This window comes from Amblyomma mixtum, chromosome 2 (assembly GCF_055824585.1).
Source record: "Amblyomma mixtum isolate Tamu chromosome 2, ASM5582458v1, whole genome shotgun sequence".
In the NCBI taxonomy this organism is placed as follows: Eukaryota; Metazoa; Arthropoda; class Arachnida; order Ixodida; family Ixodidae; genus Amblyomma; species Amblyomma mixtum.
Genome location: NC_143013.1, coordinates 140,586,958 through 140,614,546, shown reverse-complemented (window position 1 = coordinate 140,614,546; position 27,589 = coordinate 140,586,958). Strand labels below are relative to the sequence as shown.

Genomic DNA, 27,589 nt, shown 5'->3' with positions numbered 1-27,589 from the left:
CAATTCGGGGCTCGAAAAGAGAGTGCATCAACGTGCATTTCCTGGTGAACGACAGCGGCCGTGTAAAATCCCGTGGGCGACGGCCCTGCTACGTCTACATAATATACACAGGGACGGGAGCCGTGTTGTCTCTCAAGAGCCCGAGCCCGCGCTTGTCGTCTGTTTTCGTGCATGTCGGTGTCCATGTTACGGGGGAGCGGGGAGAGCCAGAGCATATGGCGCCACAGTACTGGGATATGCTCCGCCTACTCTGGAGTGCAGTCGTGTTGGATGTGTATGCGGTTTAGCAGGCGGCGCCCAGGGGCCGCCTGCATGAGCCGCGTGTATTGGTTCACGAGGTGGGCCTCGCGCAGCTCCTGGTAGGAGTTTAGCACCCCCCAATGCCTTGAGTTTGGCATTAGAGGTAGCCACCGGGAGATGCACGGCTCGCTTAGTTGCCATGCGGATGATGGCATCTATTCGCGCCTCGTCTTGCTTAGTAGTGCGGAGATATGGCACGGCGTAGAGGATCTGGCTAGTCACGAAGGCATATACGAGCCGAAGCGCGTCCCTGCCCCGAAGACAGCCCCGCTTGTTGGAAACACGGCGGATCATGCGCCCGACCTGTTCGCCTACTCTCTTGAGTTTCACAATGGTGGAGTCCGGCCTGAGTCTGTGGTGAATGAAAAGGCCCAGAATACGGAGCTCCTCCACTTCTCTAATAGGGCCTCCTGACAGAGAGATGTGAATTGCTGTCCTATCCTTTGGTTTCGCTCTGACATGCAAAAGCTCTGATTTCGCTGGAGCACATTGGAGCCCACAGTCAATAGCATACGCATCGACTATGGAACCGGCCTGCTGAAGGCGGGCCTCCATGTCCCCAAGGCTCCCCTCAGTGGTCCAAATTGTAATGTCATCTGCATATAACGCGTGTTGAATACCTTCCACCCGGGCCAGTTGGCTTGGGAGGCGCATCATAGCTGTGTTGAACAGGAGCGGTGATAACACCGCTCCCTGAGGGGTTACCCCCACGTTCCCATCATGTAAGGGCAGTATTCCTGGCCCTCAATCCGAATAAAGGCCTAGCGATTAGTCAAGAAATCTCTTACATACGCGTAGACCCTAGCCCCACAATCGGTAGAACTCGAGTTGGCCAGGATGCTTCCGTGTTTAACTTTGTCGAAAGCCCCTTTGAGATCAAGGGCGAGGATTGCTTTGTCATTGTGTTGCATAGTTGTGGGTCGTATTACATCCCTGTGCAGCTGGAGAAGGACATTCTGCGCAGACATGTGGGGGCCAAAACCCGAACATGGTGACTGCGAAGAAGCCCTTACTCTCCCGGTATGGACAGAGGCGATCCCGTACCATCGTCTCCATAAGCTTGCCCGCACATGATGTCAGTGATATGGGCCTCAGGTTGTCCGTATTCACGGCCTTACCTGTTTTAGGGATAAACGTCACAAGTGACGTTTTCCACTCGGGAGGGAGCGGACGCCCGTACCAGATCTGGTTGATGTATTCTAATAAATGGAGGTAGGCTGAGTCCGGTAGGTTCGCCAACAGGTTCACTGTTATGTGATCCCGTCCCGGAGCCGTACCCCGGCGCATTTTTGCTAAGGCCGCCTTAAGGTCGTACAACTCAAAAGGGGCATCAAGTGTTTCATTAGGCCTGCCAGAGTACATGTACTCCGGCCCAGGCGGGTCCTCCGTACGACAAAGATATCTGTCGCACAGAGTGTCCGCAAGTTGCGCCGTCGTACCTTGATACCCTTGCATAGCCCGCCGGAGCTGCTTTTGAGTCTCCCCTCTCGTTTGGCAGGGGTCGATTAGACTGCGAAAGAGACGCCACGTCCCCTTCGAGCTCATCTGATGAGCTGCGGCGTCGCAGCGTGCTATCCAATTTGAATCTGAGAGTTCGGCAGCATACGCTGAAGCCTGCTCTGTGAGTTTGGCTGTGAGGTCGCGTAATTTTCGATTAGTTTTCTACTTTTTCCACCGTTTAGTTAAGCTCCGGCGCGCCTCCTACAAAAGCAGGAGGCGGATGTCCACTGCGGGGACCTCTTCGGTGGTTTCTAGTGTTGTGACGTCCCAAGCAGCACAAATTGATTGGTCCAACAGTGGCAAAAGAGTGGCGGAAATTGGCATGAATATTGGTCCTACACTGGCATTTGAGCAATCCGAGACTTTTTCCAACAATGGCCCTTCATTCATGCCAAGATTGTGCCTATACTCAGCCAGTCTAGCTGCCAGCATTGACCCAACATTCAGCCAGTCTATCCACAAATGGCCAACGTTCGTGCCAAGGCTATGCCCATGTTCAGCCAATCTATTAATTATGGCCCGACATTCGTGCCAATACTATGCCCATATTCAGCGAATCTCACGCCAATAGTATGCCCACATTCAGTCGATCTGTCAATAATAGCCCCAGGTTTGCTCCGACTTGTGCCCACTTTTCCACCCTTGATCTAACTTTTATAGGTGGCATATCAATTGCAAGGCCAGTGGGAAATTGTACGCGATCGGGGGTCCCACCTAGTTTTGTACCACACCTCTTGCTGGCCAGCAACAATGCAGACATATACCGCTTGTTTTCCACCAGCCGGAGCTTGTATGTGTAACATTTTACATATGAGCAGTCAGCAGACATACAAAAAGAAAGAACGGATTCAAAGAACAAAATTTATTGCATCTACGGTGCCAGTACATCGTGAAATGCATTGTGCCGGAGCCGCTGAATCGATGAGTCATATCGGCACTAATCGTTGCACTCCTCTTGTAAGACAACTTTTGCAGTGCCTTGAAACAAATTCCTCGCCAAGCTCTTGCACGATGACCTGGCTGTACATCGCAGCTGCAAAGAGGTGCATGATGTGATCATGAGTGTAAGTACAACCATCGCAGAAAAAAGACAAGAAATAAAATAACACATTGATCATAGTGGCGCGCAGTGTGCGAGAAGGTACTCGCAACATATGTTGAAAGTATAATTTCTAAATGACTCTTAATATAAATCCCCACACTAATACCAAATGTTGAATTGAATTTAACAATTTTTCTCACCGTATTGCTAATTTCTAATCCCAATTTGCCGTGTCACACCCTCAAATGCATATTAAAAGTCACAAAAAGAGATAAATATAGTGTTTAATACAAATCAATCTATTTTTATATTTCCTATCAAAATTATATGTCTATTGCGAGCTGGTTGTTTGCCTTTTTGTTCCAGCAAAGTATGGCACAGGTGGTAGCAGCTCCTCCCTATTGAACAGCTGTGAGCAATTTTTTTTTTTTGCTATGAAATATAATATTCCATGCAAAGACGGCTTGCACAGTTTTGCGAAATGCGCTGAACGCAGGAGACCGAATAAACTTTTTTTAAAGTAAGCAGATTATCGATGCCGCTTGACATGCATGTAACGGGGCAGACGGAAATCTTACTTGAAAACCACACGAAATCACTCTTCCGTTAGTCCATGGGTGATTAATTCTGAGACAACATGGATAAAGTTCCCTGGGACCAGGAATTCCGCTTTTTCTCGTACGCCTGCAACTGGCCAAGACAATTGCACCCGGCACGGGAATATTACACGCGGCCAGAAAACTGCTGCAGTGGAAGAATAAGCGCTTCTGGTACTCATCTTGCACAAACGATAGACGACCAATGTCGTAATGAACGCAACATGAGTCGGACCACACGACACTCCGCCACGATGATTGAAGAGATAGTCAACGTTCGGTAAATCCATTTTTTCAAAGCTGAAAAATAAAGTTCTCACCATTCTGTGCATGCCTTTGCGCTAGACATTTCGCTGTGAAAGTTGCCATTCAGAAGTTGGCGCCAGTGCTTTGTCGCTTTCTCGTTTCCTACCGGAGAAAAAAAAGGTCGGCGCTGATTCAAAGCGGCAATTACGCCAAGAACCATATTCATTTCCGAACACATTTCAATATAAAAGTATGGTGGTACTCACAAATAGAATCTTGCAGGCCAGGCTACTGAATTCCGTCATAATTGTCAAATCGTATCGGGTGCGGATTCTCGACAACGAACGGCGTCAGCTTGAGCGCGCATGCTTCGTCGGCACGCTGGTTGTGTGGCTTTTCGCCGCCTTGCTAGCTACAGGCGATACTCGTTGGGCGAGTGTTCGGGAAAGGAGGAGACCACGATGGGACAGGTTTCTTATATTTTTCGGAGAATTTGCTGCAGCAAGAGAAACGGCAGCTGGAAAAGGGGTAGAAGAAAATCTAGGGAGGGTGGATGAGCGGCGTTGCGCTTAGTTGGGCGCGAGGGGAAAACAGGTTAGAGAAGGTCAGTGTACCTAAAATCACAAAGAAAAAAAAAACTCCTAGCATGGTGAGGGCCAGCGCTCTTCCAACAAAGAGGCTCGGCCCGGCAAAAGGCGGCTGTATGGGACTTCAAAAAGGGGGTGGAGAGGGGGGGGATGAAATGAGTGAAAGAATTCCGGAATGTCCGGAGGGTGCGCCATAGGGAGTTGAGCACGTGAAAAGCGGCAAGGAAACGACAATGCGGAGATGTTGGAAGTGGAAACGTGGAGCTTGGGCATGAATTTCGTCAAAACGGCTCCAAACATTAGCGTAATCTCTGCGGTCGTGTGCCTCTTTGGTTGAAGCTGAGATAAACGTGTTACTATGAAAATACCGGAAATATAAAACAATAAATAAAATTAGCGGGAACAATGCGTGTTCTTTGAGTGTTTCATATATGATACTTGTGGCGGACAAAGTAGGATGACATACGTCCAAGCAACACCATTCATCAATATAATCCAATGATTCGCTTCTAGAGCGACGAATACCCTACATTTTATACACACCAGTGTAGGCAGGTCGGTCTAAGCCGTCATGCGGCCCACCCGTGCGTGTCTGCGCTAGCTCGAAATGACGCGGCGCGCTAATCAGCAGTGCACCTGTTATGGCTCATTGGTATTAAGGATACGCGCAAAGAAAAGGCAAAAAAAAAACTAGTGGAAATGCGACCGGGAAAAAGTTCCGATCTTTAATTTGATAAACGTGATAATTTAAAGCAAAAACGTATGCTAGAGCCGTCGTTATAGAATACCCAAAAAGCACAGCAGAATAACAAAACAATTTGCGACATTAAAAAACCTAGCCACCTTAGCTTCGCGGCTTCAGGAAGCAGAGCCGTTTGTTCGCTTATTATTTTTTTTTAATTTAACATACATCTACATTTTCTTTCTCGTCTGCTGCTTCTTCACGCAATAAATGCGCAGCAAGTTGTTCACGTCAACTGTTTATTTGCGATAAAACCAAAATCCGGTTTTACTCACATCGTTTCTTCTCTCAAAATGCGCCACGCAATAATTTGTGACCTAGTGGAAAAAGCGATTTATTTGTTTTTTTCTAGGGTGAGCATCCTGTGGGTGAGGCATTGTATTCCGGATTGTGTAATACGATTCAGCGTTTCGTGCAGCATAAACTTATTAGTTAAGTTGAGCCTATATCTTGAGACACGAATTTGAACCGGCAACCTATAATCGGGGGCTGTGGTATGCGAGGTATGCGAGAGATATGCGAGGCAGTACGTTAATTAGTGCGTTATTATACCATTCCTCGAATCGAAATTTCATTTTCTTGATTGTGGCACCTCTTTCTTTTTTTTTGCATACCATAATTACAAAAGACGCCAATTTTCAAAATTCGTATACCTTCGTGAATTAATCTGACCTCTGCTCACTTTCGCGCAATCAATTACATCGCGCTTTTTATTGTAATTTCGCGTCAGAGTTCGACGCTAGCGCTGTTGTTGGTCATAAAAAATAAATAAATAAACAAGTCGGAATATTAAAAAAAACGGATTGAGAGAAATAACCACATATAATCACAGGGACATCCTTTGGTGTGTCGTGAAGCGGCACTGCCAATACAGGGAAAACAGCGGACAAGTAGGGCCATCATAGCGGGTGTAATGAGGCGGCACTGCCAATATGGGGACGACAGCAGAAATTTAGGGCCATCGTTGGAGGTGTAACTAAGCGGCATTGCCAATATGGGGAAAACATCGGACAAGTAGGGCCAATGTTGGAAATGGCACATTGTGGCAGTGCCAATATGGGGACAATGAAGGCAACATTGGTCCTGTATAGGGCCACACATAGCCAACAGACTCCCAATATTGGGCCAACGGTTTGTGCTGCCTGGGGTGTTCTTTCTGAATGTTGTACATGTGGTTAGCCCACTCCACGTAGCCGCCGGAAAATAGTACGGGAGGGATAGTGTGATTTCGGAATTTGTGACAATCGGTCAGCTTGGCCTGACCCCATTTTTTGCGCGCTGCCTTTGCCACGAGTGTAATCTGGAGAAGGAGATGATCGCTGCCTAGAGAATCTCCCAAGTTCTCCAAGGTAGCCGCTCTAACATTTTTATCGAGAGAAAGGTCTGGACACGTGTCACGGGTTACCGAATTCCCCACTCGGGTGGGATACGGCGAGTCCGTGAGCAACGTGAGGCTGAGGGTGGAGATGAGCTCCGCCAGCTTACTTCCTCTTGCCTGTTCGAAGTGGTAGCCTCAATGAAGGCTGGGAGCATTGAAGTCTCCAACGGTCACTAGAGGCTCTTTAGCTGCCATTTTTATCGCGCGAAGGAAGATTTCATTGAAAGTTACGCGCGGCTTATGCGGAGGGCAGTATATGTTGAGGATATGTATTGACGGGTCGCAGCGTCTGAGAGGCAGTACCCGGACAATTGTATATTCTTGCTCGGTACTCAAGTCTAAGTCGACCTGAACCACGGTGTAAGCCTTATTCACCAGGATTCACGTAGAGGGGCCCCCCTGAAAGGTGCTGTAGCCTGATAATTTAGCGTCTATGCCGGGCTCCTGCAGGGCAATGAGCGCCGGCATGTCACCTAGGGACTGCTGGTAGAGCTGGAGGTGTGACCGCTTTTTCCAAGCTCTGAAACCCCTGCAGTTCCATTGGATGATCTGGAATTTTTCAAGGTTTTTATCATTCCTCTTAGATCTGCTATCCATCTTATTGTATTTATTTACGGACGAGCGGACTAGCTCAGGCCGGGAGCCTGCGAACCCCAGTGAGGGGCCGCACCGACCCACCAGCTGCCGAGCCTGAACTATGTTCCTCCGCTGCCTGGCGGGAGACTGTCTTACGTTTGAGGTGAGGGGATTCGCAGCTAGTGGCGTTCCTAATTTGGGTGCTGACTCAGGGCTTCACGACGGAGTCAGTGACCTGGGCCATAAGGTCGGGAAGTGCTTCCGTTAAAGCTGCCGTGAACATGTCCTGGAAGGACCTGCGGACTGCTCACATGATTTCATTCGGGAGGGCCGCCACTTGCTCGTTCAGTTGCTCAGTTTGGCGCTGCAGTGCCTCTAGGCCGGCGACGCGACCAGCAGTGGAAACTGATCCAACTACCGTGTACCCGCGCTGCCGCGAGACGCTAGCGAGGCAAGATGTTACGGATGATCCGTCATCCTCGTCATCTGGCTAAGGTTCTTGCATTGATTCGGGTTAGCGCAAAGCTACCTTCCTGCTTCCGTACGTCGCGTCTTATCTAGAACGAATGATTCGCTGCACTACCCCAAGCTCTGGTCATTAGCCGTAGTGTAGCTACGCAATATGCAGCGACTCCGAACAGTGGCTAGATAGAAAACAGACAGAAAATATTGTAACAGAAGCACCACTCGCCACTGCCACAGTCAAGCAGGTAGCTTGACGTTTCCAGGCAAACGGTTTTCCTCCCAACCCATAATGAAGTTTGAAACAATGCAAGTGAAATCCAAGACAAGAACATCTAGATGAACGTACCCATAAAAAGATCTCAAGGTGTAAATGGCACTTAGTTTGGGATTGTGTTAAGAAAAATACATTTCCAGTACAAGGCGCCATGTGGTAAAACACATATCAGCGACTCATCGGTGATATATAAATGGCGCTTTATCAAAAGAAAGGCCAGGGTGCCGCTAGAATTAGTTGCTATCCTTGAACGGCTGCTTAAGCCATGGAAGTGAGGAGGGCTTTCCACGTGCGGCAAGGAAACGGTGCATGGTGTGGAATGTTCGAAAATTTTGACCAAGGTCTTCGGACTATGAGTTGAAATCGAACCACTACTCGTTGTATTCCCGCTTATTTACGCATCATTTTTTGCTCTCTCAAAGTATATTTTAGGGCCGACTCAGTACAGTCTTTGTCAAAAGTAACCAGGCTGCACGGTTTGCTTCTCAATCGTACAGTAGAGCCCTTACCGCTTCCCTAAAGATCAAAAAGTTTTTCAAAGGTGAGAACAGGGGTTCTACTTATCATACAGAGATTTAGAGCTTGAGAGCTGGCATAATAACTTTACTATACGGCTGAGAAGCAAACCATGCAGCCTGGTTACTTTTGACAGAGACTGTACATCTAAGGCAAAAGTAAATGGAATTTAGATTTCGTATTAGGAGGAAACATATCATACACCCTTATTTGCGGTGCGATCAACAGATGTGCAAGCCCGTTCCGTTCTCTACGTGCGTCCAGTAATTTCTTTGAGTGTCAACTGGGTGCCTACCACTCTACTACAGGTGCATAAAAACCACCAAGTTGATCACTTTGCCATGTGCTTAAAAAATGGAATGAAATCACTTAATAGGCGACTACACGCCATGTGGCTTCAACCCTTCTCGCTTTGTTTATTGGCAAATCATCCTTGTTGGCCTTCGCTGTCCTATATGCTTACCCATGAGCACGTAGCGCTTCCAGACAGCCAGCTCTGCTACATGGTCATAGTGCACGGCTTTCGCTTACGATGCGCGCTAAAAGCACGAACAAAGGAGAAAGACATGTCGGACAGCATTTGTTGGTGTGGAATCTGGGGTTTAGCATCCCGAAGATACAACCGGATCATAAAGGGCACCGTAGTGGATTGCTGCGGGTAATTTAGATCACGTGCAGTTTCTTACCCAGTGCTAACATCGCACAGTGTTTCAGCATTTCGCCTTCATCGACATCCGGCTGCCGCAGCCACGATGCCAGTCGGCGATCCTGGTATCAGCCGCTCAGCGCCAAAGCCATTGAGCCACCGAGGTGAGTACAACAGGTTCCAAAGGGTCGAGAGCATGAATTCTTCATATGAAACAGATCTCAACCGAGTACGCGGCAGCACATTGTATTTTGAGAGCAATTTTTCAAGCTTTGTACAATATCGCCCGGGGAATAAAATACCCACAGCAGAGAGCTATTGATTTATTTTGACCACATACAAAAACTATCATGTTGCGATATTGTCACGCTTCCGCCCATCTAAAATGGTGCTGTCGCGGTAAGAAATCGAACCCTTCGACCCTTGTTCATCATGTTACTGCCATTATGCATCATCTACTGCGTACATGATACGCTTATAAAAAGGATATCTAAAATCTTTCCATTATCAGCCATGCACACATTTCCAGCGTAACACTGGGTACATGTTTCTTAAAATTGAACACCATGCTTCAAACTAGGAGCAGATTAAGTTGGTTGGTTTATAGGGTTTAACGTTCCAAAGCGACAAAGGCTATTAGAGACGCCGTAGTGGAGGGCTCCGGAAATTTCGACCACCTGGGGTTCTTTCTTTCACGTGCACTGATATCGCACAGTGCACAGGCCTCTAGAATTTCTCCTCCAAAGAAATTCAACTGCCACGGCCGGGATCGAATCCACGTCTTTCGGGTCAGCAGCCGAGAACCATAACCCCTGAGCCACCACGGCGGCGTAGATTAGGGGTGTGAACGGAAGCAAAAATTCAACTCTTCAACAATCTTATTGCCAAGCTCAAACGCTGCTTGCGCGTTTAACACACTCGTTGATTTCGGCTGCATTTCTGTACTCCTATCTCAACAGACGTACGGGGCTTCGTCTGAATCACGCTTATCACTCATTCCACACTCTTCGTTCGCGAACCCGCAGACTTCAGCAAGGATTTTGCTCAAGTGAGCCTGGATAAGTTTCCAACAAACAAAGCTGCAAACAGTGATGAACATCTCTAAGTGCTCTTCGTAACGCGTAGCTGCTATCTCGATACAGCCTTTCGTATTGTAAACCTTGTGTAAAGTATATTGAGTGCAAACAGTAGCCTAAATATTTTATATAGCAACTCGACCGAAAGGGCCTATTTAAGATCCGCTGAAATGTAAGCTGGTAGAAAGCCGCAGCAAACCGTTGCAATCACGGAGTAGAAAAATATTTTTAGCATAGCAAGACTCACTTTATGGCTATCCTGTAGTGTTTGATAGCCAGTTCAGTGTTACCGATGTCCTTTTGCAGATTACCGTAGTTGTAGTGCATCTTCGCGTTTCCGGGAAGGTCTCGGATGCCTGACCTGTGATGAAAAGGAAAGCTCCATGAGTCTGTAACACATAAATCCAGAGATACAGGAGTTTGGCCTATGTTCGCTATGGTGCGATTTAAAAAATCGTTTGCACAGTTCTTGCACTAAATGTAATTACTCCAACCAATACATCTTTTCCAAATGATGTCCGTAACAAGACATTCCAATAAAAGGAACTTGCTTCAAATGTGAAGCCACAAAATGCGAATGAACAATGTATATATTCCCACTGATTTAGGGTCAACTTATATTTGAGCCTCAAAAAGATTTCAGCCCCAGCAAGAAAAGTTTTCATGTAGCACACACTGGCCCAGTAGACTGTTCTATTTTGATTAAGAGAACTTTTGACTCAGGGCGAAAAAAAATAATCAGTTCGGCTGGCTAACCTGCTATCGAACACATAAATTTACGTAAAAAAAGGGAAAAGTGCAAAAAATTAACATTTCTCGTGAGTTCTGCGCTTCTGTGCGTAGTCTTCACTCAAGTGCCACAAACATGAGGATATGTGGGGGGCTCAGGGTTACAAATTCCACGGACAATGCGACTTGCTTTTTTAACCGTTCTTAAGGTTTCATTTCCTGAGCAAAAACCAGCCAGCGTTTTTAAACTGTTATGACAAAGATTAGCGATTACGCTTAGCCACCACTGAGAGTTATTATTTTTGTGGTATGTGCGTCATGTGAAGCACAACTCGTTTGCAGTCGTTAGCAAGTTTTAAACCTGCTGCAGTTACACGATATCCTTACATTATTGCTCAAATACTCAAAATTTTAAAGAGCAACTCTTAAATCATGTTCTTTGTCGTAGCCAAGTTTTCCTTCCTATATTATGCAGCAGTTGCCGCCATGGAGGACTTGAAAGCCTCACTAGTTCCGTGGAATTGGACTGGTTCGTGGAAAATTCATTTCTTGCACAAGACAAGCTTTGAAAAGAGAAATATTGGAACAAAGCACTGCCATCAATCAGCAGATTTTTAATTAGCTTCCACCTGCTTATTTTTCTTCTATTTATTGTAAGCGCAGCGTAGTGTGCAATCATTCGATGTCCAGAAACAGCAGAAAATGGCAGGAGTTCACGCCGTTACCCGCAAGAGCGAATAGTATTTTGGCGAGCGAGAATAAGAGCTCTGATTACGGAAAATGTCTGTTTAAGGCAACACCAGCAGCTGATGCCGTACAGGTAGGAATAATGAGGCTTCTCTTGGCGCTGCACAATTGATAGGGCTCCTTTTCGCAATTGTGAATGCTTCTTATAATCCAAAACTTCGTTCTAGAGCAACGCAAGAATAAATACGTAAGCTGCACAGAAGAAATAAAAGCTGTCAAAGAAAATGTGTAAACGTCCGCCATGGAACAAAAATTGCAAGGGTGGTGAAGTGTACTTTGCACATGACTTGTATGGAGGGTAAAAGGTCAAGCACAATTGTTGCTGTGCACCAATTAAACTAAACGGTGCCAGTCTTTTTCTTCATGCAAAACATCCGAATTGTGAACTCTCTTACTCTAAAAGCAACAAAAAAAACTCGCTGCTCTAAGGCTTATCATCCGAAAAATTTTGCCCTGTAAAGGGAGCAACAAAAAAAAAGTATAATGCGCCATCAGCAGAAAACATTGTCACGTTGTCAATTATAAACGGCCGAGGGTCAACAGCGGCGTAGTCCAAGACGTGCGCTTCCACAACACTTCCAAAACACAAACCTCTTCCTCTTCTTGATTTGCGCTTTCTTCTGCGCTGGCGTGATTAGCCCCCCTCCTTCGAAAGCATCTACCCGATGCTGAAACCCGATGCTGAAACCCGATGCTGAAACCCGATGCTGAAACTAACGCAGGAGTCTCGTGATGAGTTTTTTTTTTTTTTGCCCTTGCGTGGTAGGGCTTCAGGTGAACCACGTGGACCACCTTGAGGCAGGTGGTGGCGTCGAGATTGTTGAGCCGCGTGAGGAATGACTTCATAATTCATGGCTCCAAGGCGTCGGACAAGTCGCTAAGGACCGAAATAGCGGAGCAAGAGCTTTTCGCTTAGTCCGCGTCGTCGGATTGGGGACCAAACCCAGACAAGATCACCCGGGGGTATTAAACAAGCCTCCACCGAAGGTCGTAGCGTTTCGCGTCCTAGCCCTGTTGGTCCTTAATGCGAAGCCGTGTGAGTTGGCGGGTCGCTTCGGCGAGTTGTAGAAGGATGCAACGTATTTATTTGGGTGGTCGTCGCCATGAGGAAGCATGGCATCGAGTGTTGTCGGCACCTGACGTCCATAAACAAGGCTAAACGGTGTAATGTTGGTGGTTTCTTGTAGGGACGTATTACACGTGAACGTTACGTAGAGCATGACGTCGTCCTAGGTCTTATGCTCCATGTACACGGAAAACATGTCTGCAAGCGTCTTGTTTAGACGTTCGGCCAGTCCGTTAGTTTGGGGACGATAAGAAGTCGTCCTACGGTGACTGGTGTGAGGGAAAACTAGATAATGATGCAGCAGGTGCTCAGGGGAAAAGGGACTCCCTCTTTCCATAATCGAAACTTGTGGAGCACAGTGACGTAAGACGATTTAATGCACAAAGAACTGGGCTACTTCGATGGCGGTGCTACTCCGAATTGATGCTGTCTCTTCATAACGCATGACATAATCAGTGGGTACCATTGCCCACCTTTTTCCTGAACCTGATGTAGGAAAGCGTCGGAGCAAGTCCGTGCCGACTTGTTGAAACACTTGCGAACGCGGCTCAATTGACTTGAGGAATCCGCCTGGCTTCACGTGCGGAACCTTATGGCACTGACACTTCCGGCAAGTGCGGACGAAAGTGTAACGTCAGGACCCAGGCGAGGCCTGTAGCACTTTTTTTAAATTCTGGCTTGTGTTCTAGTAACACCAAGAAGGTCGGAAGCTGGTGCGTCATCACAGGCGTGAAGAATTTCATTGCGTAGGGTCACGGGGACGACCAGCAAGTATGGCCTAGTGTTGGCAGCGAAGGTCTTCTTAAAGAGAACACCATTACGTTTGCAGAGAAACGACAAAGCGCGCCTGAAGGCTTTAGGAACTCTGCTGCTGGCGCCTTCAAGATAACGAATGGCGTCGCGAAGATCGGGGTCGGCGCGTTGATGTTCCCCGAAATCCTTGGTATGTATTGCACTCAGGAATACTTCATCGTCGTCAGCAGCGTCATCCGGAGCAGGTTCCACAGGAGCACGAGATAAGCAATCTGAGTCTGCGTGTGTGTTACCGGCTTTGTAAATTACGGTGATATGGAACTCCTCAAGAGGAAGGCTCTATCGAGTGAGGTGACCGGAGGAATCATTGAGATTGGTAAGCTAGCATAGTGTGTGATGGTCGGTCATTACATTGAAAGAACGGCGATAAAGATATGGTCTGAACTTCGAAACTGCCCACACGATGGCGAGGCATTCTTTTTCAGAGGCAGAGTAGTTGGCTTGTGTCTTTCCGAACCAGCGTTGCTCGCATCGGTGTGGACCGTTGTGTCTGCAAGCTCATCAAAGTGCGCCAGCACGGAGAGTGACTGCAGACGGCATTGAAGGCCTTGAAACACCTGGGCTGCGGTGGTTCCCACTTGAACGGTACATGCGCCTTTGTCAGATCGGTAAGGGGTGATGCAATTTGAGAGAAATTCTCCACGGAGCGGCGGTCATAAGCGCATACCCCGAGGAAGCGACGAACTTCGTTCTGGTCGCGCGGCGGTGGAAAATGGGCAATGGCGGATGTTTTTTCGGGATCCAGAATGACCCTTTCTTGGTTCACAACATGGCCTAAAAACTTCATATGCAAAATGGCAATTTTCGTCTTTTAGAGTAAGGCATGACTGTAGTAAGACCTGATGACTTGCAATACCTCCTCGAGGCGACGCAGTTGCTTCTCTAAATAATACGAGGCAAAAACAATGACGTCACCCAGGCAGACCAGACAAGTCTGCCGCTTCAAATCCGCAAAAACGGTGTCCATGAGCCTTTGGAAAGTCGTGGGTGCCGAACAAAGGCCAAATGGCATCACCTGAAACTCGTACAACCCGTATGGAGTAATGAATGCCATCTTTTCGCTGTCCCTTTCGTCCACCTCAATTTCCTAATATCCAGACTTCAGGTCCATAGAAGAGAAATATCTGTTGTTGCATAAGCGGTCGAAGACGTTGTCCATTCAGGGCAGCGGATATACATTGTTTTTAGTGATGTTGTTTTAGTGATGAATGGCCCCTCTGCACATACAAGGAAATGGGCCTTCGTGGAGTCCCCGTAGGTTGACCCCGTCCGATGTATGGAGAATGACCCTAGGAAATCGGGGATTACATCTTGCAAGCGGGCTCCGTACAGCGCTGTTTCTCTCGGTTCCCATCTCTGCGTCGCTACAGCTCCCCAGGACGAGACCAGTCTCGGAGTCCCAAAGGGGAAACTAGATACAGCAGCCTTTGGAGGTGCGGCTGCTCAAAGAAAAATTGTGCAAGATCCTCCATCGCCACAAGACAGTTCCCATCAAACGCCGAATTCCGCAGCCGTACCGACGATTCATCATCCAACGTACCTCAAAACTAGCTGACATCCTGACGTACCCCTCTGTGGCCACGACGCCATTCCTCGATGCCAAACTTCCTCGACGCACCACAGCCGAGATCCAACGCCTCGACATCCCCAAAGTGAGGCGCTATCAACTGCCGACTTAGAGATTGTGGTTGGCGGCGCCTATGGAACCCAGCTGGCGTCAATGTAAACAAAACTTGTCTAGTTGCCTGCCAAGGCGAAAGTCGAAACAAGCAGTCTTCCAAGTTACAAAGTTTTGCCCTTCAAACTAAAAATTAAACACATCCAAATACTCACTCAAACAGGGCCTCCCGAGAAGCCCACACTCGGTTTCTGTCCCACGTCCTTGCGGCGAAGACCAGCACCAGTGCACAACAAACCGCCAGGCTGCCCCACCTGGCCAACGTGGACTTCGCCTGTATCCGGTTGAAGCCTTGGGCCACCATCAGGCAAACGCCTATGCTGCAGACAGAGAGGAGTGCGATTTACGAAGGCAGTACATGCCGGGAGCATCGCAAGTTACTTTCCCTCCAAAAAAATGAGTAGTTAATGAACTACCCTCTGCACTCTGAATAAGCCAACAGCTTATTTGTAAAAGGTTTCCCATTACCTATTACACCGTTTTACGATGGCACGCAGATGCGTTTCTCGAAAGGTGTCACGCCGACTGATTCTTCTAAAATGCCAGCGAATATCAAGAGCGCTATGAGATGTCATGTTACTCAAGCGGGTTACTGATGCATATAAGATGTGAAAACGTAAGCTACCCTATGCGTCCACCTTCGGTAGCAGTGCCCCTTAGATGAACGTAAACTGGGTGACAAGACGGGTTTTAGACATTGGAATAAGCGCTGTTCGCTCTGCATTTATAGACACTGCATCAGAGATATCGTTGTACGTTATGCTGTATTTCAACAAATCTCATTACGCGTTTACCATATCGAGCAAAATAAACCCACCAGTAAGCCCATTAGCTTTGTAAAAACGTAGGCAACAATTTAGTCCGTCTTAATTTTCTCTGCAAGACTTGTTTTTTAGTTCTAAAATTAAAGTAGCCCAACATCAACCACCTCAGTGGTCCATAGTAAGCTATGCGAATAGTGAACTGTCACATGGCACCTTTCTACCCTATTACCTGCGGGAAATCAGGTTATATGGAACTTCCTGCATGTTCCCTTCTGCTGTGAGCCCGTAGTGCCGTTCAAGTTGAAGGTTTTATGGTACAACGCCTGCAGCATCAGAATTAAGGCATTCCATTGTTGTGACCTTCCGAGTTTTGCGGTGCCGGTTGTTCATGCTTACGCTAAATTTTAATGACGCACAATTGTAAGTTTGTTTAAATTACTCTCAAAATATGTACGTGGAGGCCAAGAAAGGCGATTGAGCAATTTATACTGAATCAACCGTCATTCTCCTGCAAAAGGCTTTGATCTAGCTAATGTCGTATTAGAGATATCGGAGGTTGACAGCGACCATCTTCCTTTCCTCGCTGAACTCTTACGCCCAAGGGAACGAAAAAAAAGGAGTATTCCCTTAAGCTTCGCCTTAAGGGCATGAAGCAATAGCGTTAATGGGTTAATGGCAGCAGTATATGCAGAATTGGTCGTTCAAAAATTCAGGGGGCACTTTGACTGTCTAAAGTGGGTAGAGGCGGAAGCGTTTTCCGCACCACCTTCGCTGTTTCTGTGGCACTGGTGGCGTCACATATAATTGAGTACTAATTACTAAGTGATGGCAAATCAGTAATTAATTGTTAATCACTTATTAATGCTTGAATGTTAATTAACTGCTAATTAATGACGCTTAAGCTCCGCCTTTAGGAGTGGAACGCGACAGCGCGTTGTAGCGCTGTCAGGGAGACCACGGAACGCCACCACCCGTTCGGCGCGATGCCTTGCCCTTTGAAGAAAGGAAATGGCGCAGTAATTCTGTCATCTCGGTGGACACCTGAACCGCACCGTAGAGGAAGGGAGGAAGTGGGAGTGAAAGACGATAGATAAAGAGGAGCCGTAATGAGGAAAATGAAAATTGTATTTGAGGAAAGGAAATTACGCAGTAACTGTCTCACATATCTCGTTGGACACCCGTCAAAATTCAGGGGGGCACTTTTTTGACCTAAAGTGTGGTCACTCATGTATGGTTAAGATGTTAAGCTTCGCCCCTAAGAGTGGAACGCGACAGCGTCTTGCAACGCTGCCAAGGAGTCCATAGAACGCCATCGCCCATTCGGTACTAGCCTCGCTCGTCGGTAAATTGGTTTTTGAGGAAAGGAAATGTATCTGTCTCTCATTTGTCGGTGGACACCTAAACCTCGCCGGAAGAGAATGGAGGAGGATGAGAGTGAGTGAAGACACCGTATTCACTAGACGCGCCTTTGTTCATTCCAAACCATCGAGCTGGCATGGCGGAGTGGATAGCATGCTCGTCTCTCACGCCGAAGACCGGGGTTCGACTCCTGAGCTCAACCAATTTCTTAATCGGTTTTATTTATTTATATGGCCTGACTAGTAAAGTTAATTAGGCTAATTGGGTAATTAAGCAATTACCTAAGCTCAGTCCCACTTACTTGGAGCATCACTATACGATCCCTTCAATTGGTTGCATGGTTACTAGCCAAAGTGCAATTGGCCCCGCTTGAAATTCGCGCACTGTGACGTCACGACCGTTTCCACCAATTGAAAAGCGTGACATTTTCTGTCGACAACTGCTGCTTACAACGATGAGACATTAAAGGCTTCCGCCTTAATATTTTGCAGTAATAGATCATTCGGTGTCCTCATACCGTAGTGTTGTATCGCTTAGGCGATGCGCCACTGCCCTGCCTTGGCAAGCGAGGCCATCAGTGGAGCTTGTGAGACCTAGGTTGCTCTTCCCGAGCAACCTCTCGCTACGAGTCATAAATTTATCGACGACCTCCCGCGGTGGACAACTTTCTCACAATTCGGAGAGCAGGCTGGAGCAGGATGAGCAGGATGCCGCCGCAAGGTCACCTGACCCTGTACGACCTGACAAGGTGACGTGACCGTCCCATTTTTCTACCATGGCGGGTGGCGCGATGCTCAGGAGAATCTTGTAACGCAGGTTAGCCGTAGAGAGGCCACTCTGGGTAGACCTAGCCCGGAAGATTTTCGCTCACAACGTCGGTGACGTTCCCGACGACGGCGCCGGATTTACTGCACAACTGAAGCCTGAACCCATTATTGCCCAAGAAAAATCCTACAGAGATATTTTCTTCATTTTTAGCACATAATGGTCTCTTATAAAGAAAAAGAGATTACTTAAATTTCGTTACGATTGCTTCATTCGTTCCGAAGTTACACAGGTGTACTTTTTTATAGTACTCAAGGGGAACAGCGCAACAAATGCGGGGCACAGAAGACACTGTTCCACTTCTTGCAGGCCCTCATGAGTCTTTTTTGGCTATACTGGCAATACACTTATTCTAATTTGCACGGGAAGCTCTCTGCTTTCCAAAGAAGCGTCATACACGGTTGAGCCAGAGTGTCTGCGAACCTCTATTGCTGCACGTCAAGGCGTAGGTAATGACGATTGACGTTCTTACCAAAGCAAATATAGCCAGCAGGCTCGTCTCTAACAATTTAATAGGTTGTTCAGGCGTTCACAACTGCAAAGGGGAGCTTTCATAACAGTTGACTGCTTGATCCGAAAGGTGGACACCTGCCTTACGACTTTTCTAAAATGAAAGGTGTTATGGTTTAAAAAAGCCCTGTTTTTCGTGCGCTCTAGGCAACCACCGCGCTACAAAACATATAGGCTCAGTGCTGTTATAGTTGCAAGCCATACTGGCTACACTTTTGTTCTTAGGTTTCCATAAAATCACGTTACCTACATTACTAAAGAAAGATTCAATTTTTCCTTGCTGGTTCTATTCCGTTGCTTTCTTTGGGCGGAGTGGACACCTCCTAAACCCGTTTTGTTGAACGGTTCATATAGCCCGAAATTCCTCCCAGTGGAGCGCAATAAGAATATCTTGAGTGACAAAAAATTTTACAGAAAAGATGAAATGCTCACAAAGCATTGAAATTACCTCAGGCAACGACAGGACAGCGCGTGCTTACAAAAGTTTATTTTCCGAACTCAATGACTTGCCACAGTAGGTGTGAAATACATAACAGTAATCGTCTGCTCTGCAGAACTTCCAGTTCTTATAACCAAAACTTTATTACAGCCTATTGCAATCACATCATCGTCATATTTAGGATAGCTAGCGACAAGTAAAGCAGTCTATGAGACTTCGCTGAGCGGACAAAGTAGTTTTTTTCCTAAGAATTGTCAAGAACCACAACAGTTATGACCTGGAATAAATAGGTGCCGTTGTGCACACAGGAAGACCCAGCGTACTATAGAAAGTACAGCAGCATATAATTCAGCATTGCGCGAAAAAACGCCAAAGGTGCGGGACATTCAAAGCATCCGTTGTTTACTTTCGCCTTTCAGGCTGCTCTACACTTGAAACTGGCTTAATATGTACGCAAACGTGATCTGCGAGAAAATTACAAGGCGGCGACTACCGATGCAGTACATGAGAAACAAACATCCCGAAGTTTCACCATGGAAAGATGAAATACTGAGAAAAGATAAAGCGACTTTTTAGTCAAGGGGCGTCAGCCGATCCTCTGGTGACAAAAGCATGATGTACTTGAAAAAAAAAACTCAATCTTTCTTGTTGAAATTATAAAACATTTCACATCACTTTTAGAAGTACGTTGGGAGCTATTGGGTTAATATTGCAGCGTTAAAATAAAGTAGAAAGGACGATACCCTACTCCGCCGCTCTGGCTTGACTGTTACTTTTTCGATGGCCGCTCGCTACCCCAGCCAGGAGAACAGAGGGGACACTGGAAGGAAGCGATGAAGTTCAGCCTCCATCTACCTTCGTCCTCCCTTCCTTCTTCCACAAATGTTTGCGGTTTTTCGTGAGCCAATCACAGCCCCTTCACGACTGGCATCAAGAAGGCAAATATCGTCTCAAGACAGGCTTCAAGCGAAACACCAGCGCCAGTATAGTTATTTATAGTGCTGGTGGTCGTCGCGAGGAGCGGAGTGGGAAAGAAGATTTTAAAAATGACCTCTGCATTGTAGGCTCACTTTGAGGAGTTTTACGCAACATGAACGCTCAACCGCATTTACTGTTCATAGCGTGCGCATCTGATAGACTAATTCAGAACACTTTCATAAGCTTTTTAGAAGCAGTCTTTCTAAGTTTTCCAACTAAGATCGGAGAGCAAAGAGCTTTTTTAGAAATATTACTGTCGTTTCTTAGTATAAGTGCCTAACCCTTGCGTATAAACTCGCATCTGTTGGCCACGAACAGCATCAGATCATAACCTGTGAGACATAACTGTAAGGTCATCGTTTTCTCTTACAACTGACGTAATATTTATGGCCGCTTTCATTTATAACTAATTTCACACTGGGCATGGATAGGTGTCTGGCGTAGCCTGTTAATCAGAACATGTACAAATTGTCCTCCGCCGCAAGCTGTTTATAAGCTAAGTAGTAGGAGTCTTTGCATTGTCCTAATACATAATCTGAGCACTCTGTTTACCGAGTGCGGCCCTCTCTCCCTGTCAGGAGAGTGGGCTTTTAGCGCCAAGATGTAGAAAAATTTCGCTGTTTGCACCATGCTGATAAAGTCACAATTTCATCCCTTCCATCAAAAACACTAACACATCTAGGGTTTTTCATCTCGTTACTTCACGAATTCGGGACAGGCAGAAGGAAGGGAGACTTTTTGTGCGTAAGAATAACAAAGTTTCCGCCCGCATTCTCGCCTTTCTTTCTTCGTCCTTGAGCGAGAAATATACTCCGGTTTTATGCACAGGTAACCCTCCTACCAGCCGAGAGAAAAGGTAACTAGAAGGGTAGCGGATCGGGCTAGTTGGTGCAGTTTTGACCTTTTTCGAAGCGCTAAAACAACAAGGACGCAGAGGGAACAGTATGTCCCTGTCTGTTCCCTCTGCGCCCTTGTTGTTTTAGCGCTTCGAAAAATGTCAAAAGGTAACTATAGCCAGCTAAAATAAGACGTAGACCATGCGACAAAAGGGAGGGCTAGGCGACAAATTAACAGCTAGGCAATTGCAAGCCTGCCATGTTTTCCAGTACGGTAGAGGGCGGATGGAACATATTCTATATTCTAACTTCAGTCACTCGTAGTGCCAACTAACTGGAAAATTCCGCTCAATTCCGCCACTCTGGGGATAACAGTGCTGATGCGGCTGAGGCGGTTGGTGCTACAGCATAGACAAGCTCGGCCAAGTGGTCACAAGCGGTGTCAGTGCAAAGTAAGATGTCAACATAGTAGCAAGTGAAATGCATAGCAGCTGAGCTCAAAAGCAGAGAATAAAATTTGCCAGTTGCTGCTATTGGGTGCCCTATGTATATTCAGGTGAACCATATTGAGGTACTTGGATTGCTACATTTAGTTTTTCTTTTCGCTTTCAGTTCTCAAAAACTGTTCAGGGAACTTCAACTCGATTGGGGTTTTCTCCTCCATCCAGCCCCTAATGACGCGATAGCACCACTGCACATTCAGTAGCAAATGAATGCCACAGCACCTTCTGCTGTAACAGGAAATCGCCAAACATTTCGAGTTCCTCGAGGAATCGAAGCTAGAAAACAGTCCCCTTATATACATATCTGTCGACCGAAATCAGGTGTCTGCTAATGAACAAGGATTCTCGGTTCACATAACACAAGATTTATATGCATAAAGAGTTTTCTATCGCCCGCAGTTGGCTTCAACCTAAGAAAGTAGCTACCCTGTTCCACGTCACAGTCTCTTGGAAAATTTAGTAATCGCCTCCAAAAACAACGACACCACGCACTCTCACAATAACTTTTATATTTCGTCTCCTATCTCCTTCCTTTACCCGGAAAAATGAAGACAAAAAAAAGACAAATTACTTTGGGGACAGTGAAATGCAACGGCAACAAATACAAATACCATTTATTGAGCAGAAGGGAAACACTACAACAGTGTCTGATAAAGATCAGTGTAGAAGCAATTAATTTACATTGCTCCGTTGACAGAAGCGCTGTAAGCCTACGGTCCACTTCCGATTTCGCTGCGCAAGCAAATACTGAGAGGATGGTGCACGTGATGCAAGCTGCTCGGTTTTCCATTCTGAGCATAACATCAATATTTCATTGAGCCAACGAAGAGTCCCGAAGGTCATTCAAATAGAAGCCCGCATTTCCCGTTGCTCCTTGGGGTTAGGCGCATATAACACAATCCTGTAGAAAATCAAACCTCATTCCCTTTGTAAATCTAGAGCGCGACGCAAACATATAAAACTGATTGCAAACAAAATAAACCTGTACGCAAGCAAAGACTACGAAAAATGGAAGCAAAAGTAACTCATTGCTTTTGACAGCATAATATTTGCGTTAGAAATTAAGAACAAGTCCCAGAATAATAGCTACAAGGGTGAGAATGAACAAAAACGGTGCACGTGACGTGAAAAGTACAGCAAAAATGAAATATGATGATCTTCTTTCTCCTGGGCCTATTTTACAGCGTCGGCATCTTGGTGCTGGTGCAGCCGTGACGCTTTCATTGCTGCCGTGACGCAGGTGCATGTGAGAAAGCATGGAAATTTAGCATTAAAAAGTTTCAAATGCAATCGTAGTAAAACCGGGCGACAAGGTAAACAACAGTGCTCCTGTCCACAGAACTTGCGATAACAAAAACAGCGGAAGAAACGTTTGTTGCTAAGCTGCACAAGCTGCCGCCCGTTGGCGTGACGCGTCAGATAAGCAACGCCAAAGTGGATCGTAGTTTCTGGACGGGAACAACTCACACAAGGCGAACAGTAGGAAAGCAATCAGGGGTAAAAAACTACCATGAGCATTGTCGATCTGAATAAAGGATGGAGTCAAGAACGCAAGTTTTTCTTTTGGCGGTGCCTGCAAAACACGCGCACCCAACAGCGCCGCTGGAAATCAATAATCGAGATAAACTAGACAAGTCAGAGTAAGAAGCGACAAGAGGCGTCAAGGTATAGACGCGTGGAACAAATGAGCCCCGCGACAAACACATACTGAACACGAACCTTTGTCGCATTGGGCGGCTGCTAACAATAGGGTGCGGGTGACAGGGCTGAGCGACGGCTAAACAGACAGAAAAAAGGCTCCACGCAAAGGAGGTCACGAGGAGTGGAAAGGAATCCCTGGGACAACGCAGTAAAACAGACGAGAGCCGCATATGAAAAGCCTCCTCAACAGACGGCGAATGGAAGAAAGAAAAACCTGCACGTTTTGGTAGCACTCCATAGTAAAGAGCCGCACCCCGGAAAAGAAACATATGCATGAAAGCAAAAAAAGCACCAACGCGGTCGAAACCCGTCTGAGCCAAGGCGCAAAGATTGTGTGCTTGTGTGCGTGGCAAGAATGCCTAGGACGCACAGAGAGTTTACTGCCGTAAAAAAGCCACGAAAATAAAAAACGCGAGCATCCATTTTGTCCCTGACACACAACAGCGATGAAGTGGAAGAGTCGCTTGGTGTAGCATAGAAAAAAAAAACGGCGGAACTGATACGGAAACAAGAGCCTGTGAAACTCAGAAATGGGCTCGGTTCAAAATATACAGTTGTTGTGTTGAACTTCATAAAAAAGTAGCGATCCTCCGGGAGAAAACAAAGCCTCTATTCGGCCGAAATAACAAAGCTCTTTTGCGCATGTGGTACATGGTATCGTATGTGAGGTTTAACATCCCGGAGGTTAACTTTGGGGAGGAAAAAAATAGTACGATTTTAACGTAGTTAAACCGAGTAGGACGTGCGAAAGAACTTGTCGCAACGCCGCCTCGCCTCGCAGGGAACGACATGCAAAATCTCACCGTCAGCCGCTATCGGCAGCCACGCGCGGAGAGGGGAGGTTGGGAGGAGTTCGGTGCGCGACGGCGCAACTGCGCAAGACCTACGCCACTAGACGCTCCGTCAAAGCTTGAGGCTGCTGGCATACACCGGGTTTTCAGCTTCGCTAGTGAACCAGCGCTTACCCGCTAAAAGACGGCGAGGAGGGGTTGCGACCGGACGCTGTTGTGGCAAACTTGGCGGGGGAGAAACTGAAGTTAGCCTGTATCGATAGGCCCCTCGTTGTATGGAAAAAAAAATAACTTTGAACTCAAATGTGATTTCCTATAACTTTGAAGAAGTGTTATAATAAAACCTAACTTTTGCCACAACTGGCCGTTTTATCAAGCAAATTACGGTGCATCAAAAGTTTGAGAGCAAATATGTCAGGGTAGACAACACTGCTATGTAAGTGCTTCAAAGCGGTGATCGCCGAGTGTTTTTCGATCTTCACGGCACAGGTTGGAATCCACTGGCGAGAAGACTACTAAATTCAATTTTCTTCTCTATAAATGCACTTTTTGCTGACGGACAAACAAAATTATCAGCAAGAGCCAGACGATAGTTTTTGATCAAGAACAAAATATGAATGAACCACTTCGCCAATTCTCTAAGTCACGAGAATCCGTCGTCTTGACACGCCAACTCGCCCAAACAGCTCCGCTCATGGATACTTCTTCGTGATGACTGAGGCGCTGTTTTGATCAATGTCGTGTTCCACTGCGTGACACTGTTCTGTCAAGCCGTTTTGTTTCCGGTGGCCATTGGCTACATTCTTGTGATGTTACTTCAAGTGAGCGATGAAATTGCCTGATTCGCAGATGTATATGCAGATTCGGCACCTCGTGTACTGTGCGATGTCAGTGCACGTTAAAGAACCCCAGGTGGTCGAAATTTCCGGAGCCCTCCACTACGGCGTCTCTCATAGCCTTAGTCGCTTTGGGACGTTAAACCCCATAAAGCAAAGCAAAGCAAAGCAAGCAGATTCGGCACCATCGCATTGAATTTTGCTTAAACCTCTGATTGTATACTGCGCTCCACCAGGTCATTCATTGCAACAAGTTTCAGCTTACGTTTACTTGATGGCACGTGGGTGATATGAACGTTGCAGTCCTTGAAAACTGTGGTTAGTGCCTCACTGACTTCTGGAGCATACGGTAGGACTGCCACTGTCTCCTATTATGGTGCTGCTTCGGAATTATGCCGAGAGAAGCGGCGTTATGCGGTCTTTAGCTTCTGTTGCTGGTAACCTTTTTTCAAAAAAACCTTTCTCACAATCCGTACTGGGCGCTGAGTTCCTTCGGGCTTCTGCACAGTCGGAATGCGAAGGTGTTTATTTTCGCGTTTATTTTCAGCGTTTATTTTCGATAGCATGTGCCGAAAGAAAATTCAGGTGACTACCAGCGCCAGTGCGACTGTGACACATCAGCTTTGCAACGCAGTTCGAGAATGGAAATTGCGCCGTTTTGTTCCTCTTGCGTAGTGAATTCTGTGGTCGGCTGGAGAGAGCATAAGTGGTCACCGAAACGGCCTGTATTGTGGTCACGAATTAGTAAAACAGTCATCGACATGATGGCTGAAGAATTATCGAGGTCATTCAAATGAGTTCAATGCCGCAGAGAGAGAGAGACTCTTTAATGAAATACAGAGTATTTAGACGGCGTTTCAATATCGCTGACATGCTACTCTGCGTAGGGAGGGGAATTTGGGAGATAAAGACAGAAGGAAAGCAGCGTGGAAGAGGTAAAAGAAAAAAAAACGAAGATAAAATGCGGCCATGAAATGGGTACTAAGGATGCAATGGCTTGTAGTACTGCATTCTAAACACGGAATGTGTGTTGGGCAAGCAGAAAGCCAGCAGTCGACACAAGTCATCTGCCCCAAAAGGCGTAAGTGACCGGCGATGGTCCGTTGTCCAGAAGGCCCTTGCAGCACGAAACTGCGAAGTCTACCGGAGCTGATGGGAAAGTTAACATCGAAAGAGACTAGCACGTCCTGGTTGTCTACAGTAATGCAGTGCGAAGAGACCTATACGTACGCTTGTGCTCTTCTAGCCAGATGACGAAGAACTTGTTGCAAATACCCGGACATTGTAGTAAGGGGAGCTTAGGATGCACGACATGACGTGGTGACACATCCCGTTTGTGCATTTTTGGCGGGCCACAGATGGTAGGCGCCTAGGCGATGGGGCACATGGCGCCGAATGTAGGGGTGTTTGTTCTTTGGTGAGGCGGACTTGAAGACGTCTCTATGTACCCTATAATGTTGTGCTGTTTCCTTATTTGTAAGCACACTGTCCACCTTTACGTTTGTCATCTTTCAATTTCAAGCACTTTCAATTTAAGAATGCCGTCCGAGCACTTCAAAATAGCGCTTGAATTGTTCTTATCAGTAGTCAGGAGGACAATGTCTCCTCTTGAAATCTTATAAGGCCGCTTTAAGCTTCTGTCTTCTTGTCTTCTAGCTTTAAGCTTCTGTCTTGTACGTACACGGGAACGTCAACTTTTCTTTTTTTTTTCCAATTCGGCGAGTATTCGTGTATTTTCTGTCAAAGGTGTCTTTTTTGGTTGGTCAAACATTTAGCACGTACTGATGGCAACAAAGAAGGAGACGCTCTGCTTACTACCATGGTTCCGTCTGAGACAGAAATCAGAGTGGCGGAAGCAGTAGAACAGGGCCCTGGCCAGTTGTGGAGCCTTAAATAGCTCTGCATCAACATATTTGATGCAGACACGCGCACTGAGGCGTGGCGTCATGTCACTGAACTTCTCAGGCAATCGGAGGCCCTGTGTAGTATGAACGAGCCGCGGCGGCTTGGTGCCTATTGTCTACATCACCAGCCCGGCAACGTCCACTGCAGGACAAAGGCCTTTCCCATATAGCTCCAATTAACCCTGTCCTGTGCCAGCTGCGGCCACCCGATCCCCGCGAACTTTATAAGCTTGTACACGCAGCTTTCTTTTTGACACGCCCTGCTATGCTTGTTCTCTCTTGGGATCCATTGGGTTACCGTAAGAGACCACCGGTTATTGTTATTATGAGCTTCCACTTCTACGCACAAGGTCGCGCGATCTAACCACTGCAGCGGCGACCGCATTTCGATAGAAACTAAACGGAAAAAGCGTTCATCTTTTCCCCCAGGTGGTCCGAGTTCGTCTTTAAATCGTCCATTTTGATGTCTTCCGCAGCCTGTGTGGCTACGGGACGTTAAACGTCACATAACACACCTATGCACGCTGAGACAGCCGAGCAAAGTAGTCGAGAATAAGCAAACTCACTTTTAGTAGTGCCATTCAACATGCGCGCTCAGCTGAGATGGAGGAGCCTCGTATGCCCGGGTACCTTGGATGCCTTCGTTAATAACCACTTTCGTCTCATTTGCGCTGCAGCTTTCGGGGCTTCCAAAGCCGCATTACATATTAGCGAGGCCAACACCTGCTCTCCTAAATAGATCGTAGCGTGCTTTCTGGGCTTAAGCGAGCCCAATGTGATCCACCTGGCAGCGCGTGAGAACAAACGCCAAGGTATCGAAGTGCAAGAAAGAGCCGTCCCTGCCGGTAAATCTCAGTCGAAGCGAAAAGTTTCGGGAAGCGGGTCACAAATTGCACTAGCCTGCGTGAACGCTTGATATCGCTCATCTGCCGTCGCGATTCGACCCAAACTCGTAGTAAAACTTTCGCGATAGAGCAGTTCTATCGTGCTTTAAATGAGTATAGATAAAAAAAAACTTTGTATCCATTTTAATCATTTGCAAATTGTGCGCAAATCATCAATATTCATGGACCACCAGGCGGAATTCACGTATATGGGTGGTAAATAATGCGTTATTGATTATTTGTGTCATGTTGTTTAGGGCTTAGTTTCAACACTCGAATGAT

General features: G+C 46.8%; 1 protein-coding gene across 1 annotated transcript in view; it reads right to left on the bottom strand.

The window, feature by feature from the left end:
• The window catches only part of LOC149361094 (protein O-mannosyl-transferase TMTC1-like), a 261,151-nt gene that overhangs the window by 32,074 nt on the left and 201,488 nt on the right, over positions 1 to 27,589 (bottom strand). The window contains exons 11-12 of the mRNA XM_089572587.1: positions 15,133 to 15,297; positions 10,192 to 10,305 (exon numbers count right to left, since the gene is read on the bottom strand). Of these exons, the coding sequence (XP_089428713.1) occupies positions 10,192 to 10,305; positions 15,133 to 15,297 (279 nt within the window). The remainder of the gene's footprint in view (positions 1 to 10,191; positions 10,306 to 15,132; positions 15,298 to 27,589) is intronic.